We start from the raw sequence: 18,389 nt of genomic DNA, 5'->3' as shown, positions 1-18,389 counted from the left end.
ACCCTGGCTGACCCTGCCTGACCCTAATTGCTTATCGATGTGGGTGTGGCACCCAAGGCACTGACTGATCCTCGGTGGACGGGTACTTTTGGAGTTGGCGCATTCTCTTGCCTGCCTGGCTCCATAGTTATGGCCAGCCAGCCTCATCATTTCCTTAATGGAATCAGTAGGCCTCCTTTCTCGCTGGGGTCAGTCTAAGGCTTCTGAGTCAGCCTTGGCAGTTGTCCAAGATAAGGAGGATGCGGAAGTAATACGAAGAACTTGGGGAAGGGAGGTCCATTTAACAAACACCCAAAACCACAGTTTAATAGATAGTAAATAAGGGAATATCGTGAGGGGCTGCTCTCAGGGTGGGGACAGTGTTGGGAGAGGATGGAGTAGGTCTCCTCCCTGTCCATCCGGGAGCCCAGACTGGTTGGCTCTGAACCTTGGTGTAAGCGAACGGGAAGAAACATCTGGAGGCCCCCCCATGCCACCCCCTGGGACCAGAGCACCTCAGCCCTCTCTCCCAGAGAGAAGGTAGCAAGACCCTGGGCATTGTTGTGACCCCAACAATGAAGAGGAATGTGTTGTGCCCCCAGGGGTGTGAAGCAAAGCTGGATGTGGCTGCAACCATGTTTAGTTGGCAGCTCAGCACATCAGCCGAGCAGGTAACTGGGCTATTGGCCACATTCTTCTTCCTTCTCTGAAGTGGGAACAACAGAGAAAACCTCAAGTACCTAGGCTGAGGTGACATAAAGTCCCAGGAGTTGGTTAAGACTGGGACTTTGACAGGGATGGGGGCATCTATCCCAGGGAACCTACCTTTTTTGCCTCTCCCTGGTGAGGGGGCCTGCAAGCAGTTCCATGGTTTGGTTTCCCCTCAAAACCTACCAGGTTTATCATGAACAAGTCTGCACTCATAAGTTTTTGACAACTTAAAAGAAATGGACCAACCAGTTCCTTAAAAACCACAAACTACCAAAACTCAAGCAAGATGAAATATCCAATCTGAAAAACCCTATAACCATCAAATAAACTGAATTCATAACTACAATGACCCTAAAAAAAGAAATCGCTAGGTGCAGATTTTACAGAAGTCTAGCAAACTCGTCAACAAGAATTAACATCAGTTTTACATAGTCTCTTCCATAAAATAGAAGAGAAGGGCACACTCTCTAACCCATGCAAAAAAGCCAGTATTACTTCTATTTCAAATCCAGATGTGAACAAGACAAAAATAAATTACAAAGAAAACTACAGACCACTATCTCACATTAATTAAGACACGAAAAATTCTCAGCAAAATATTAGCAATCAAACCCAGCAGTGTATGAAAAGAATTATATGCCATGATCAAGTGGTAATTATCACTTTTTTCAGATGTGCAAGGCTGGCTCAACATTTGAAAATCAGCCATTTATCTATCATATATATCGACAGAGAAAAAGCATTTGACAAACTCCAACACCCATTTATGATTTAAAAAAAAAAAAATTCAACAAACTAGGAACACAGGAGAAATAACTCAATTTGTGCTGGGGTCCAACCCCAGCAGATCCAGGGGTCCCCAAAGGTGTGGACGGAGTCAGCGAAGAAGGAATGACACGGAGACAGCGTTCAGTTGATCAGCAGCCTAGCCAGGATCTCTGGCCAAGTTCTGGTCTGGATCTCCAGCGAAGTTCTGGTTAGGATCTCCAGCCAGGTTCTGTGTCCATGTTCTCTTGCTAGGTTCTCCAGCCAGGTTCTCCAGGTTCTCCAGCCAGGTTCTGTAGCCATGTTCCCTCGCTAGGTTCTCCAGCCAGGTTCTATCCAGGTTCTCCTGCCAAGTTCTGTTGCCAGGTTCTGTCCAGGTTCTGTTGCCATGTTCTCTCGCCATGTTCTCTCGTTAGGTTCTCCAGCCAGGTTCTGTCCAGGTTCTCCAGCCAGGTTCAGTCACCAGGTTCTAGTCAGGTTCTCTTGCCATGTTCTATCCAGGCTGTGTAGCCAGGTTCTGTCTCTAGGTTCTTCAGCCAGGTTCTCTCACTAGGTTCTGTGTCTAGGTTCTGTGGCCAGTTTCTGTCCAGGATCTTTTGCCATGTTCTCTCCAGCGAAGTTCTCCTGTCTCTAGGGTCTGTGTAGGTTCTGTGTCTAGGTTCTGTGTCTAGGTTCTGTGTCCTGTTGTCTTGTTACATCTGTATTTATACCAGTTGATTCCAGTCCTATCAATCTCTATTCCAAAGGTTAGGGCGTTTCTTATCTCCATTCCAGGGAGTAAAGATTATGTAGCTTAAGCATGATTGTTCGTAGTTAAAGTGATTAATTACCCGCCTGGCACTTAGTTAAGGGGTTTTATTCCCTCCCTAACTTCAGGGGAAAATCCCTACCTGGGGAAACAGCCTTTCTCAGAGAGGTGACCTTGGTTAAAACACATAGTGCCAAGAAGGTGAGCAAACATATTAAGAACAGTATGCCATATATGCCAGGTCCCTTGAAACAGCAAGGATGGACCGGCTCCCGGCAAATTTGGTAAAGAACATCTATAAAAATCCCACAGCTAACAGCAGACTTGATGATGAAATGCTTTACCTGTAAAATTGAGGACAGCAAAGATGTCTGCCCTCATTTTGAAAGTTCTAACCACTGCAATAAGGTAAGAAAAAAAAAATTAAGGCATATAGATGGGAAATGAAGAAATAAAACTCTCTTATTTGTGATATAATTGTCTACATAGAAAACCCCAAGGAATCTACAAAACAACCCTCCTAGCTCAGCAAGTTCCTGGGATATAAGATCAACATAAAAATCTTAGATGAGGTCATGCACACTCATCCTCAAAATGGCTTATCTCCCTGAGATAAATCCCTGACCTTCCCAAGGTCGCTGAGGCCTTGCATAATGTGGTTCCAGCCTCATTTCCACCACTTTCCCTCTCCCTCTCCTCTGTGTTAGTTAATGATGGAATCCGTGAAAGCAAACACTGCAGGGGAAGGGGACGGAAATGATGGGAGAGGATCCTACTTTAGACAGCGTGACATTCAAGCAAAGACACAAATGAAGTGACGTAGCAGAGTATCCTAGAAAGAGGGAACTCCAGGTGCCAAGACCCAAGGCAGCAGCGTGCTCGGCGTGTTGGAGGAAACGCTGTCTGGCAAAGGCAAGTTGGCGAAGCACTGACTAGATGTTCTCCAGCATCCCTTCCAAAACTGACCTTGGACCTGTGACCTGCACAGGGGTGTTTTCTGGTTTGAGGCGTGACTGTCTAACGACCTGGCTGCTGGAGGGGTTAGGGGTTTGTGTGGCTCTGCTGATGAGCCTTGTGTTCAGGATGTCCTTGAAATGGGAATGAGACGCAGCCAGGTCCCCTCAAACAGGCAGGTCTGTTTTCCTCTTGTCATCACTTATCAAATATTTGCTGAGTGTAGAGAGCAAAGATGAATCAGATACAGCCCCCATCGGATCAGAGACAGCACGGCAGAGCAGGTGCCTGCAGTGGGGCTGGCACTCAGGTGGGTGGGTCCAGAGGGCCCTCACGCAGGGCTCTGTTCCAACTGCGGAACCCTGGAACTGGCTGTTGGGACCTAGGAGCCCTTTACCTCCCACAACCCCAGCTGCATCGTGGGGGATGCAGAGGGACAGGTGGGCTGGCTACGTAACTGGTTGGCCCCGTGCAAAATGAAAATGTAGGACCCTGTTCACAGGCAGGAGGAAAGTACTGTTAAAGGAACATGAAAAGCCTTTTCCTTGCCTCTGTGGCCGCTCTCTTAATGTGTCTTGGTGATTTTCATTTGCTATTTAATGCCCTTCCAAGTCAGGAAAATATTGAAACTTTAAATTATTAGTATGAATTTTACCATTCCTCTTTATATTGTACAACGCCCGTTTTAAATGCAAATATCAGCATTTGACCCATATATGGGGTCATAAAATTATGCCGTTTGGATTTCATAGCTTGTTTCCAGAGGGTCCTCAAGTGGCCAGAGGGAAACTCCAGCCAGACTCAGGAAGGTTGGAAGGAGGAAGACAGGAAGTGCGGCCGCTCACAAGGGCCTAGGGTACCCCCTACTCCTCATGATGAAGGGCACACGTGCACATACCCTCGAGCCTAACAGTTCCCACACATGCGAGACCACCCCACTTCACCCTGGCCAGGGGTAGGACCTGGCGAGGTCCAGCCAGGTATCCCAGGAATCTTTAACCCCCTGCCTCAGGATATGCTCAGTACCTGAGGCCAGGATGAGCGAGAGGTTTCCTCCTGCCAAGACTCAGCCTCCAGCTGCCGCCTAGCAGATATGTTAGTGCTGCCCGCCCCGGGGCAAGGAGTACCAGGGGACAGATGCCACCGTGCTCTACCCCAAGACACCATGGGCACGTGTGCCGGCTGACCCTCCCTGTGCCCAGGCCCCTTCCAGGGAGAGAGGGCTGTAACGGTTGCAGGATAGGGGTGAAGAGGGGGAGCCCAGCATGTCCTGGGTGCCTGGGAAGCTGGTGGGAGTCAGGACCCGGTGTATAAGCTGATACTTCAGGACTTCGCTCTACTTATAAAACACAGACTCAAGGATAAAATTACTAAGACTTTGTTAGTCCACGCAGATCCAGGGAAAAGCCCTGAGACTGGAAATCTACCTTCGTAGGCGGAAGGCAGGGAAAGACCAAAGAAGGAGGCTGGCCACTCTGGCCTGGTAATTAACAGAGTTTATTAAGGGAAACTCATATACGAGGCATGTCTTAGGCGGCTGCGAGACTGAATGGATCCTAAAGAATTCTGGGGAGTAAAGCGGGGGAACAGTCACAGGTACTAGTTCATGGATGCTGCCAGGTATGGGGAATTGCTGCACGTGCTTGACCAGGTCAGGACAGCAACCTGTTCCAGGAACCAGCACGTAACAGGAGGCAAGGGACAGATGCTGATGTATGTCAGAGTGAACATCAGTTATGATGTGACAGTCCCCAGGGGGTTTGCAGAAAGCAACTGCTGTTATGGCCCGGGTCCCGCTTGCAGGGAGTGGTCACGTCTTGGAACAGCCTCTCGCTGCAGACTTTCACGACGGCAGCGCAGAACATTCAGCCACGAGTGCTGGGCCCTCGGGAACCTGGGGCCCTGTGTGACTGCTGGTCACAGGCCCATGAAGCCAGCCTCGGGGAGAAGAGCTGAGGTCATTCTTCAGGTCACTTGGCATTTCTGAGCCTCAGTTTCCTTTTTGCCAGACAAGGTGGGAAGGCTCGCCTGTCCTTTAACAAAGGAGAGACTCTATAAGGTCACTTGGGGACGGAGCCTGGGAAACCAGCAGAACTCCAGGCCCCTGTGGGTGCTCTCATGGCGGTTCTGCTGCTCTGTCTCTCCCATGCTCCTGCTGTCCACTGGCTTCCTCTGCTTCCTTAGGTTCCTCCCTGGTGTTTACTGAGCACCTACTGTGTGCCAGACATTGTGCAAAGCACTTTGCACACACGCAGTCTTCACAGCAGCCCTATGCTGTGATGATAGCAATAGCACATAGGAACGTGTACTCTGTCCTGGGCACCGAGCCAAGCGCTTTTCCCATGTTAACGATGTAATCCTCCAACAACCCTCTGAGACGGGCACTGCTAGTCCCTTTCTACAGGTGAGGAGACACACCTAATGGTTAGATAACGGAGCGAACAAGTTGTAGATGGCACAGTTGGGTGTGAACTCAGGCCGTGGGGGCCGCAGGTGCAGCACACTTAGGCCCTGCGTTATGCCACCTCCCTTACCTCCCACCATGGCTCTGGGTTTCTGCCTCTCATCCCTTCTCCTTGCCCCCAGTCCCTGTGGACACCCAGCTTCTCTGTAGAACACAGCACTTCCACTTCAGCTTCAGCCTCCACCATCCCAGCCAGCCTGGGGCAGGTTCCCAGCAGAGGGACTCCCACCAGCCCTGCTTACCTCCTCACCCTGGTCCCTGCGGGTTGCTGGTCAGCTTCTGGAGTAGCTGCTCTAAGAGCAGGAGCCCATCCATACTCGTCTGGTCAGCTGCAGGAGTGAGGAGCCCCGGGCTGCCCATCCTGACCTATCCCATCAAGGCCTGGAGTGGAGGCCTGGTCTGAGGGAGGAGCCAGCACGTCCTGACCACCTGACCGCTGTCTAGGCTTTGGAATGTTGGGAGAGCCTTCCATTCCAAAGCCAAAAGTAGGGAGCCCAGCTGGAAATGACCCCCAACCAGCGGTGGGAGTTACCCCTCCTCTTGCATAAACAAACATGGACTGGACCCTGGGTGGGGAGGACTTCCTTTTGGCCTGGGACGTCCTTGCTGCCTTCCTGGCCTGGGCAGCTGGTAGTGTCTCTAGGCTGCTTTCCTTCTCACCCCCCCTCCTCTTCCTCCCTCACATGGCAGAGCTCCGCCTGGAAGGGAACTTCCTGCACTGCCTCCCCAACGAGGTCAGTGCCCTGCAGCACCTCAAGGCCATCGACCTGTCTCGGAACCAGTTCCATGACTTTCCTGAGCAGCTCACCACCCTGCCAGCACTGGAGACCATCAATCTGGAGGAGAACGAGATTGTGGGTGAGTGGACACCCCACCCCCCCCAGCACCACCTTCCTCCAAGTCCCTTTCCTGAGTGAAGCTCACAGGGCTCAAGGGGCACCAGGCATGGGGCTGTGGAGTCACATTTTCAGAGACCGGAGGGCAGCGCTGGGCTTTCTGGCCTGAGGTGGCTGAGCACAGGGCACTGGACCCGCGAAGGGAACCATTCTGAGGCCTTGCCACCTGCCAGAGGCTGGGTTGGGCACTTGCTTTCACCGGAGAGGTAGAAGGCCTCAGCATTCCGCACAGAGAGGCCTGCATAGCTGGGCCACAAGCTGTCCCTCTGGCATCTCTCTGCCAGCCGAGGCTGCCTCTAAGACCCTTTCACATTTACTCCTCCCCGAGTCCCTGGCTCGCCTTCCTGGTCTCCACAGTGCCCTCTTCACCATTAGCACGCGGGGGCCACTGGGAAACAGGATTGGAACACCCTCTCTGCCTTCCCCCAGTCGCCAATGCTGCCTGTCCCTGTCTCTGTCCAGAGTGCTGGAGAGCAGCCCCCATGCTCTGCATCTCAGAGCTCAGCCTTGCTAGGACCTATTCAGGGTATAAGAGGCACTTCGGAACACAGGCACGGGTCTGGACATGGACATGGATGTAGGCTTTGGGGAAGTGCTCCTTCGTTCACCAGCTGCCATTTTTTATTGAGCAGCTTGTTCTGTGCCAGACACTGTGCTGGAGGCAGATGGACAAAGCGCCCTCCCGTTCTCATGGGGCTGGTGGCATGGTCAGTCACACAGCTGATATTCAGTGAGCATTTAAATGTGCTCATGTTTAAACCTCCCCATAACTTTATGAGGCAGATACTGTTACTCTCCCCAGGCGAGGAAACTGAGGCACGGGGAAGGTCAGTAACTTGGCCAAGGTCATGGCACCTGGGCATGGCACAAGGTCTTGCCAACCCAAGCAGTCTTGCTTCAGAACCCCAGCTACCCAGGACAGTGCTTTGCATAAGGAGAGAAGATGTTTGCACGCAGCCGTAGGGAGATAGAAAGCCACAAGCCACATAACTGGTTGGGAGGAAACTCTTTTGTGGTGGAGGGGACAGCGTATGGTGTGAGGCAGGACCTCCTAGGCCAGGTAGGCAATCAGCCTTGCTCCTGGCAGCTCACCTCATGCGCCAGAGCAGGTGGGCAGCGTCCCGGATGGAAGTACTGGAAGATCAGAGGTGCTTGAACTGGATGTACGTTCAGATCGTTCGGGGAGCTTTACAAAAACCCTGTTCCAAGACCACAGTCCCTGCCAATTCAGTCAGAATATCTGATGATGGTTTTTAAAACTCCCTAGATGGTTCCAGTGTGCAGATGAGATGGAACCACCAAGTTGGATCAGAACCTTCTACCACCAATCCCATTCTATCCCTGAAGAAGCTGTAACCTCCCTTTTCCTCCTCCTCCCAATGACTGTCTGGTGTGTGTGTGTGTGTGTGTGTGTGTGTGTGTGTGTGTCTACATCCAGAGAGCTCACAGTTGGCCCGAAGCAGGTTTGAGTTCCTCCTCAGTCCAGCCTGTAGTGTGTGGGTTCTCGACTTCACGTAGGAAAGATTTCACAACATGAGTCCAGGTGGGTTTGAGAGTATGTTTATTAAAGCTGGGGACAGACAGTGAAACGGAGGAAGGATTTAGGATAGAAGAAACAACAGAGGAGCCCTAGCCGGTCTGGCTCAGTGGCTAGAGCTTCAGCCCTCAGACTGAGGGTCGCCAGTTTCATTCTGGTCAAGGGCATGTATCTTGGTTGAAGGCTCAATCCCAAGCCCGGTTGGGGTGTGTGCAGGAGGCAACCAATTGATGTGTCTCTCTCACATCAATGTGTCTCTCTGTCTTTCCCCCCTCCATCCCACTCTATCTAAAAATCAGTGGAAAAAATCAATGGAAAAAATATTCTCAGGTGAGGATTAACAAAACAAAAAAGAAACAAATAGGGGAGAGCCTAAGTGGTGCTCTGCTCTGGCTCCCTGGAGACATTATAAGGAAGAAGTGAGCCAAAGCAGGGCTGCTGTTAGCTCACTGGGAAGTCAGAGAAAAGGGGGGCCTTGGAGATGGGATCAGGGCGTGAGCCTGGGTCGAGCTGCTGCTGCCCACTGCTCCCCTGGTTGCAAGTCCCTTGGGGACCCTTAGAGTTTCGGAAGAAATAAAATGTTCATGCCCAGGAAGGAGCACGGGCGTGCTCTAGAGGAGTCTTTGTCTTGAGGGATTTTCATCTTTTATTTTTCTGCTGGCGAGAATCTTAGGGGAGGGTTCCAGCAGGATATATATACCAGCTTTCCAGATGCCTTGTTCATATGCTGATACATCAAAATGAGCACATGGGGGAGTTTTGGATTGTGCTTTGGTCCGTTTTACTGTTATCGTTGGTCTGTCTGGCTTTAATGTGGTTTTTGTTATTTGTTCCCCAACTTTATCTGTCCTTGGCTTTAGCGGGCACACGCGGCGTTAATTGGGTCTTTGTTCTCCGTTTTCCCAGGCCAGGGTGATTTAAGCCATGCACTCCCTGGCCAGGGAGGAGGGCATGAGCCATTTGCTCTCAGTGTTCTTGGTTGGGAAGATAAGGTCTCGTGATTCACCAGCCGGCTGCAAGCTGCCCAAACGGTTTGGCCTTGTTTAATTTCCTTGTCTCAGTTTCCCCGTTCACTTGCCCAGGGATTTTCCTAGCTTCTTACTGTCCTGCCACATGTGGATTTACCTCCCTCCCTCAGGTTCCTCTTGCCACTGACCCCTGGGCCCAGGGCCCACAGATCCCCTCTCCTGGTTCTCCTGGCATCTTCAGAAGGAGCTTTACCCATAAGTCAGAGGCAGTGGAAGCAGAGCCAGAGTAAGTGGGCTAGTTCCCAAAGTACACATTTAGGCCCAAGAGCCCCGGTTGAGTGGAGGGGAGCTGGCCCGCGCTCCAGCACCGTGTGCTCGGGAGCCTGCAGTCCGGCCGGGTGCGCGGCAGCGTGGCTCACCAGTGGGAGCTGGAGGCACTCGCTCAGGTTCAGTGACCTCGCCTTCAACTCATTTTGTTCCCCCAAATCCGGTTTCTCTGGCAGGGTCCTCTCTAACTCATTCCCACCTGGTGGTTATTTAGGAGCTATTCTTTTTATTTTTTCTTTCTTTTTTTTTTTTAGAGAGAGAGAATTTTTTAAAAATATATTTTTATTGATTTCAGAGAAGAAGGGAGAGAGAAATAGAAACATCAGTGATGAGAGAGAATTATTGATCGGCTGCCTCCTGCACACCCCCTACTAGGGATCGAGCCGGCAACCTGGGCATGTGCCCTTGAATGGAATCGAACCCAGGACCCTTCAGTCTGCAGGCCGACACTCTATCCACTGAGCCAAACCAGCCAGGGCTAGGAGCTTCTCTCCTTACTTTCCCAATTGTAAGGGAGGTCTTCTTTCTCAGACAGTGATCTTAAATGAGCAGAAAGAGTGGTAAAGTTGGGATCGGCAACTGTAACTTCCAAGCTCCTACTGGCTAAATCCGGGACAGTTTGAGCACCAAGATAATTAAATACAATAATGAGTTGTAAGAAACAGGAGTCCATATTGGTAGTAAATGGATAGATGGGAGAGGAAGGTAGGCCCTTGCTTAGAGTAATGCTGAGGGGCTGCTGGAGTTGGAAAAGCATCATTTTGTGACCAACATGCAGAGCAGAGCAGGCAAGAATCAGCCGTGGATGTTGAATCTAGGGGCAGTGGATGCTAAATGTGGGTGAGGAGCCGGCTATTTGCATGCTCTTAAAGACTGTCTCCACATTTTGTTTCTCCATTCATCTGTTGGGGACACTTGGCTACTGTGAATAGTGCTGCTGTGTATATTTGTGACCAAGTATTTGAGGACCTGTTTGCAATTCTCTCAGTTCTACCCAGGAGTGGGATTGCTGGGATAAATGGAAGTCCGATGTTCACCTTTATTTTTCGGATGCTTTTCTGCATGTGGTTGCAGTGCCCTGGGGAGCCTGATGGCCCCTCACGCAGGGCTGGGCGCCAGGAGCTGAGCCCGTGTGCGGTGGGTGATGGAGCGCTGCTCCCACAGAGTGTCAGCGTCTTCCTGTTCCATCACCTTTCTTGGCCTCGCCCCCTAATCTTTCCCTCTCCCCAACAGATGTGCCCGTGGAGAAGCTAGCCGCCATGCCTGCCTTGCGCAGCATCAATCTCCGCTTCAACCCGCTGAACGCCGAGGTGCGCGTCATTGCCCCGCCACTCATCAAGTTTGACATGCTCATGTCTCCAGAGGGCACGCGGGCCCCCCAACCTTAGGCCTCCCTCCTCATGCCCACCCAGAAGGGACAGAAGCCACTTGGCCTGGCACCCTGAGGGGAGGGAGCCCCAAGGGCCCGTGGGAGGCCAAGCTTGGAGGGGCTGGGGATGGGTGGGCCCAACAGCGTGTGGGAGGGGGTGCAGCGGTCCAGGATAGATAGCTTAGAGCTGTAGAGGGTCCTGGAATGCCCAGAGGAGGAGGCGAGGTGGGGGCTAGAGCCAGGACTCTGGGCATTCTGTGCAAACTTGGGCAGGCCCCCACCCTCTCTGAGACTTACAGTTTCGGGAAAGGGCTAGTGGCAGTGGGTCTCTGCCTCCTTGGGCTCCTTGGAGGCCTTTTAGGGGACACACGCCACCCAAGTCTTCAATTCCTCGGTATCTTCTGAGCTCGCAGCTGAGCATCGCTGAGCATTTCCTGGGCCCCTGTGGGTTGAGGCCTTGCTTCTAGTGCTGAGAGCCAGTCGCTGCCCTGAGACGAACAGAAGACAACCTGCATCTATTTATTGCTTCCTTCTCCGTGCCCCATCCTGAGCCCTGTGGATCCCTGGATGGGCAGGAGCCTGAACCGGGAGTTGTGGGAAAGCTGCGGAGAGAGTGCGGACGCTGCAGCAGGGCTGACGATGTTTACATAGGAGCCCCAGGGCCATCAGGTGGGGAAACTGGGGAGCACATCAAGTTGGCACCGTCCTTCCTCATGATTAAGAAATTGCTGGAGTGACCAGCTGTGCCTGGCACCACTTTGAGCTACAGGAGAGTGGCCCAGAGAGAAAGAAAGCCATTTACGCCTGTGCCTCCCTCCACACAGTCTCTCTCTGGCAGCAGCAGACTGGCTGCCCTGTCATTGGTTCACCTGGACGCAGGCGGCACTGTGGACTGTTGGACTGTAGCTGGCCAGCCCCCGGGTCACCACTCAAAGCCCTGATAACCTCGTCATTTCTAGGCTCTGAACCTGGAGCCTGGCCAGGCAGTAGGATGACCTGCCGTCCGTGTTTGCTCGTGACTTTCAGTGCTAACATGGGGACAGGACCGGCGCAGGGACAACTGGTGGCTCCACCAGGTGAGGCCTGGGCTCTGGCTTCCTGTGACAGTACCTGTGGTGTGGAGAACCCCTGACCTCTTTACCCTGCCAGCATCTACCTCCCACCTTCTCATCTGTGGAGCAAGCAGATCAGCCTACCTGGTCTGGACTTTTGTCAGAGTCTGTGGGAGATGCCTGAGTCCCCAGGACTTGGGGCAAACCAGGCCACCCAAATCCTACTTCCGTGCGCCAGTGGCCACTCTGCCACACTCAGAACACTGACCCTTTTCTCAGAATGTTCCCATTCTATTCCCCGTCCCCTCCTCTTCCCCAGCCCTGAGCTGCCCTGCGCAGGCCTCCTGTCTCTTGGCAAGAAGCTAACAGTTTGGGAGGTTGTAGGCCTGTCACCAAGCACTAGAGACTCAGCTGAGAACTCAGCATCCCAAGAGATGCCTGTTCACCCTGCTCATCTCTCAGGCCTGGTAGGTTGAGCTCTGGGAAAAGGGTTTCCAGGGCAAGGAGGCCAGATAAGATCTCCAGGGCTACGGAGTTCAGCCGGGGACAAGTGAGGGCTACAGTCTAGCCCAGCCCGGCCTGGCCCCACTCACCGTGTCCTGGAGTGGGGTTTCTCCTTGTTGAAGAAGGGGTGCATTTCCTGATATGCAAAAAGGCATTATATGGCCAGAGCCTGCAACTCAGTGTGGTCTGCATGAGGACCTATGGGAGCTTGTTAGAAGCACAGGACCTCAGGCCCAATCCCAGACCTCCGGGATCAGAACCCGCACTCCAGATCCCCAGGGATTCCTACAGGCACTTTACTGTTTAAGAAGCCAAGGCCTGGGGTGGCCCTGGGGATGGCCTGGGAGTGAAAGGTGGAGTTTCTCAGCTTTCCCCCAACACCAAGTCTGTGCCCACCCCTCCCTCTCTAAAGCAGCCCTTCACTCCCACCCCGGGCCTCTTAGATCCGTGGTTGGCAAACTGCGGTTCGCAAGCCACATGCGGCTCTTTGGCCCCTTGAGTGTGGCTCTTCCACAAAATACCACATGCGGGCGCACGTACAGTGCGATTGAAACTTCGTGGCCCATGCGCAGGAGTCGGTTTTCGGCCTGGGCGAGTCTATTTTGAAGAAGTACTGTTGATATTTGGCTCTGTTGACTAATGAGTTTGCCAACCACTGTCTTAGATCTTTCAGAGTCTGTGTGGCACTCCTGTGAAGGGAGGACCTGGAGTCCCCAGGAGATGAAGGTTGGATTTACCCGGTCCTCTGGCCTCCCTTTCTGGTCCCCCCACCCCCCACCAAAAGCCAAGCTGCTACTTCCCCAGGTCCTCATCTCAGGCCTTCCAGAGGGGCTGTTCTGGAAGCTGCGCCCTCCTCTGCGTGGAGGGTGTGCCTTGGCCCCTCTGGGAACGCTGGGCAGCCGAGAAGCCCCAGATCAGAGCACAGTGTGAGCCCTTAGCTTCAGTCTGCAATAAAGAATGCATTGGTTTCACCTGCCTGTTGGTGTTTGATTCATTCTCACCACACAGGCCCCGTAGCCTGGGGGTCAGACCTGCCCCCCTGAGAAGAGGAGGGGCCCAGGGGCAGCCAGCAGGAATTGATGCATGCCCTAAAGCTGTGCTGCTGCAGAGCAGCTGTCAGCCCTGGGGAGACCCAGACACCTGGGGAAGGATAAGGAACCCTGTTGTCCCCCCATTTTTCCCTTACTGATGCCAGAAATTCCACCCTTAGCAATTCACTCCTCGGGGTCCATGTTCTCCAAGAGGGGTCTGGACCAGCTGCTCTGACACCAGCGAGCTGCGAAGACATGCCAAGTCCCAGCCCAGACCCCCAGAGCAGACAGGCGGGCAAGTTGGAAAGCGCTCCTGGGTTCAAGGTTCAAGTCAGGTTTCTTCCTAAATCTGAAAGGCCAACCTGAGTTTGCCTGGAGTTTTTAGCCAGACACTCCATTATTTTCACGTAACAAACACGTCGCGTAGGGATACCTGGAGTGTCTGAGCACGTTAGCGAGAATAACTCATTTAACCCCTGATACAACCCTACCAGCTCTGTGAGTGGACGTGTCCCTTCCCCTCTCTGGCCCCATTTCCTGTCTGTGAAGTGAAGGGGCTGCACAGGGGCAACCTGGCCAAGGTCGGCCATTATTCGGCTGCCCCCAGAGAGCTGCCCACTGTCCTCAAGAGGCTTCAACACCTTCCCAAAGACATGTTCTTCCTAATACTGTGGAGGCGAACCCGAACTCCACCCTGAGCTAGAGGCCCTCACCACCCCATCTCCCCCCACCGCCGCCAGAGCTGCAGCTCAGCGTGCCCCAGCCCCAGAGAAGGAAACAGCCTTGGGTTCTCTAAAGCAGGGGTGGGGCACCTTCTTTCTGTCCAGGGCCATGTGGATATTTATAACATTATTCTCGGGCCACACAGAATTGTCAACTTAAAATCAGCCTGCTGTGTTGGGTCAAACATTTAACTAACTCACCCCTCATGCCTTGGCAGGGCCAGACCAAATGATTTCGAGGGCCAGACGTTCCCCACCCCTGCTCTAGAGGAAAAGGTAACCTGTCGGAGTGAGAACGTTCTGGTCCAAACCTCTCCCATTTCACAGAGGTTGGAGTGACCTGCCTGAGGACATGCAGGGAGCTCCACCTCTCCCATTTCACAGAGGTTGGAGTGACCTGCCTGAGGACATGCGGGGAGCTCCACCTCTCCCATTTCACAGAGGTTGGAGTGACCTGCCTGAGGACATGCGGGGAGCTCCGGGCAGAGCCCACACAAACGCCCAGGCTTCCTGGCTCCTGCCCGGGTGCCTTCTGGGGCCCTCGGTGAGTCTCGGTGATTCTTGGTGATTGGAGCTTATCTGCTTAGTGCTCCTGGCCTCTCCTTGACCTGCTGTCCTACTTGTTCTGCGGGTGTGTGTCAGCCATTAGAATCCTCCCTGCCGTTTAGAAGTGCAGATAACAGCACTGATCGCCTGCCGTTTAGAAGTGCAGATAACAGCACTGATCGCCTGCCTTGGGGAGAGCTCACTAATGACCATTTCGAAGCACTTTGCAGGCAGTGTTCCGCAGGGGCTGGCTGGGGAAGGGCGGGGCCCTCCTCCCAGGTAGGGACTGTACTCTGGTCTAGACCTCAGCCTCTCTGCAGCCACCCTTCCACCTCCCTCCACTGGAGACTGGCCTCACAAACAAAATATGCAGAAGGATCTGGAAGATTGGTAGGATGTGTAAAAATGGTGTTAGCAACATACCAAGCCCCAGCGACTGGAAGCTGGGGAAACTGGCAAAGACAGAGTCTCCGTGAGGAGACCAGGAAGGAATCTGCTCAGGGCTGGGATTGTGTGGTGTAACCTTAACTCGCAAAGGAAGGCAGGCAGGGCAGAGCACAGGCCGTGTTACTTCAAATGGTGGCATAAAGGGCTTAAGGAGGAAATGGAAACCTGAAATAAGTGATAAGAAGGCACCAAGCCACAAACAATTGCAGCCCAGATCAATGGCATCTCAGGGTCCTGGAGGCGTTTGCAGATGTAATCATGGCCTTAAAGGAAATGACAGAGAACGAAGTGCCAGAAAGCTGAAGATGGAAAATGTCCTGATTTCCACAAAGGATGGGAAGGTAGCTTTTTAAAAAACTCTGAGCGGGCCCTAGCTGGAAGGGTCCCAGGTTCGAATCCGGCCAAGGGCACATGCCTGGGTTGCGGGCTCCATCCCCAGTAGGGGACCTGCTGGAGGCAGCCAGTCAATGATTCTCATCATTGATGTTTCTCTCTCTCTCCCCTTCTCCCTTTCTCTCTGAAATCAATAAAGAAATATATTTAAAACAAAACAAAACAAAAACTCTGAGTGCCGAAGGTTAATGTTGACCTCTATTAAAGTTCCAGGATAAGTGATCAAACACGTGGGAGACAATAAGCAATCACGCAGCTCAGCGTTTCCTCAGAGGACACCCTGTGCACTTGCAAAGGTGTGCACGAGAGCATTTCATCAGTGCGACGCTGGAAACCATCCAGATGTCCACAAATCAAGAAATCAAAGGTCAGACACACCTCCAACCGCATGCTATGCAGACACTAAGAAGTGTGTCTAGCATTTTACTTACTGGTATGAAAATATGTTCCCTGCCTACTGTGAGTAATCAAAAAGAGCAGGTTTTAGAACACGTGCCGTATGGTCCCCTTTAGGCAAAAGTACATGGGCTTATTATCGTTTATGTATGTAAAAGAGAGAGAGAGAGAGAGAGAGAGAGAGAGAGAGAGAGAGAGAGAGAGAGAGAGAGAGGCACTGATATCTGTGTTTGGATTCTCCTGCTTCTGAAATTGTACCCTGAAACCAAGACTTGGGTACAGGGAGTTGATGGGGGAGATCATGCTGGAAGCAGAAGTCAGGAGAGTGAGATGGGAGAGGGAGAGAGGAACGCAACGGGGGCATTATTGAGGTGGGTTAGCTGTGGGCAGCTAGGGGTTCTTCCCCTCTGGGGACCCTCCGAGAAAAATGCAGTCTGCAGCCGAGCTTTGCCCCAGAAGGTGGGGAGCTGACTGCCCCCTGCCCCTCGCCATTGGTTGAAGGTTGCCCCTCTCCTGCACTGTTAGGTGATTCCTGTTCATGGTTTCAAAGAAAGCAAAGCAGAGAGAGTCCTGGGTGTCATGTGACGGCAGGCTGCAGGGACAGGGACTGTCCACCCCCTAGAACCTTTGGGCTGAGAAGCATCACAAATGCATTGGCCACGGGGACTGTTTTAGAATAAGCACATCATGTTATAATAAGCACATCTTTTTAAATAAAAATAAAATTTCTCAAAAGGAAAGAAAATAATGTAGTGCTCAATAGAAGGCAGTAGGGGTGCTCACTAACAACAAATCATGCCACACCTACCACATTTCCTCTTCCGGACTGGGTTTCTGAGAGGTGGGAAGATGACTTAGGAAATTTCAGCAGGACACTACAGAGACCTTCCACGAACTGCGGGGGAGACATAGAAAGGGGCCTGGAGGACTGGCAACAGGCTTTCATTAAGAGCTTTAATGACCCAGCTGGGCGTGGCTCAGTGGTTGAGCATCGTTTCTCTCTCATCATTGATGTTTCTATCTCTCTCTCCCTCTCCCTCTCTGAAATCAATTATATATATACTAGAGGCCGGGTGCACAAAAATTTGTGCACTCGGGGGAAAGGGGGGGGGTCCCTCAGCCCGGCCTGTGCCCTCTCGCAGTCTGGGACCCCTCGGGAGATAACGACCTGCTGGCTTAGGCCTGCTCCCAGGTGGCAGAGGGCAGGCCCAATCCCTAGGTGCAGCCCCTGGTCGGGCTCAGAGCAGGGCTGATTGGGGAGTTGGGGCGCCGCCCCTGTCATGCACAGAGCAGGGCGGATCGGGAGGTTTCGATGCCACCCTCAGTCACGCTCAGGGTAGGGCCGATCAGGGGGTTGGGGCACTGCCACTGTCACACTCAGTGCAGGGCCGATGGGGAGGTTATGGCTCTACCCCATCACACAGAGCAGGGCCCATGGGGGGGTGGGGGAGGTTGGGGCACTGCACCCTGTCACACACAGAGCCGCAGGGCAATCAGGGGGTTGGGGAGCTCCCCCCTGTCAGGTACAGAGCAGGGCTGATCAGGGGGTTTGGGCGGCTTCCCCTGTCACGGATAGAGCAGGGTGGATAGGGAGGTTGTGGCCCCGCCCCCTGTCACACACAGAGCCGCAGGGCGATCAGGGGGTTTGGGCGCTGCCCCCTGTCATGCTGATCCCGGTGCCAGGAGACCTCGCGGCTCCACTGATCCCGGTGCTGGGAGGCATATTACCCTTTTACTATATAGGATAGAGGCCTGGTGCACGGGTGAGGGCCGGCTGATTTGCCCCTGAAGGGTGTCCTGGATCAGGGTGGGGGTCCCCACTGGGGTGCCTGGCCAGTCTGGGTGAGGGGCTGAGGGCTGTTTTCAGGCTGGTGGGTGACTGAAGCTCCCAACTGCTCCTTTTTTTCTTTTTCTTTTTTATTCTGGGCCAGCTTTAGCTCTGAGGCTTGGCTCCAGCTCTGAGGCCTCTGCTGCTGAAAGCAGGTTTCTGGCCTTTGTTTACCTTCTGTATTTGAAACAATGTTGTGATCCTGCTGGCTGAAGCCCGGGACTAAAGCAGGTTTCTGGGGTTTTGTTTAGCTTCTATATTTGTAACATAGTTGCTTAGAGTTGTAGCTCAGAGGCCAGCAGCGGCAGGTGGGGAACGTTGGAGTCCTCCGTCACTGAAGCAAGCAAGCCTCATGTTCGCTTCCAGCTGCCTGGCTGCTGGCCGCCATCTTGGCTGGCAGTTAATTTGCATATCGCCCTGATTAGCCAATGGGAAGGGTAGCGGTCGTACGCTAATTACCATGTTTCTCTTTTATTAGATAGGATGTATATATTAAAAAGGCTTGAATGAAGCATAGAGGTCTCTCAAGCTCTGATCTTGATATGACATTAAATAACTTCAAAGGAAAATAAAAGTCATGCTTATCAAATCTGTGCAAAAGCCATTACACCCACATGGCAACAGATTGAAGATGTGGGGTTATCTCAACATGCTGGAATGCTGGATCAGAACCAAGAAAATGAAGTGAAAGTGTAAGTGAAATGCGAAATCCTGGATTTAGATCCAAAAAATGAGTTTCCTACATTCCTAAT

The 18,389-nt window shown here is 52.7% G+C and overlaps 1 protein-coding gene across 6 annotated transcripts in view; it reads left to right on the top strand.

The window, feature by feature from the left end:
• Positions 1-13,245, top strand: part of LRRC20 (leucine rich repeat containing 20) — a 54,982-nt gene extending 41,737 nt beyond the window's left edge. For all 6 annotated transcript variants that reach the window (XM_036336977.1, XM_036336972.1, XM_036336975.1 and 3 more), the window contains 2 exons: positions 6,312-6,479; positions 10,583-13,245. In XM_036336977.1, coding sequence (XP_036192870.1) covers positions 6,312-6,479; positions 10,583-10,737 — 323 coding nt within the window. In that variant the 3' untranslated portion in view covers positions 10,738-13,245. The remainder of the gene's footprint in view (positions 1-6,311; positions 6,480-10,582) is intronic.
• Positions 13,246-18,389: the final 5,144 nt, after the last annotated feature.

Source organism: Myotis myotis, unplaced genomic scaffold, assembly GCF_014108235.1.
Source record: "Myotis myotis isolate mMyoMyo1 unplaced genomic scaffold, mMyoMyo1.p scaffold_m19_p_15, whole genome shotgun sequence".
Lineage (NCBI taxonomy): Eukaryota > Metazoa > Chordata > Mammalia > Chiroptera > Vespertilionidae > Myotis > Myotis myotis.
The sequence above is the reverse complement of the archived record's forward strand: the minus strand, read 5'-3'. Positions and strand labels throughout refer to the sequence as shown.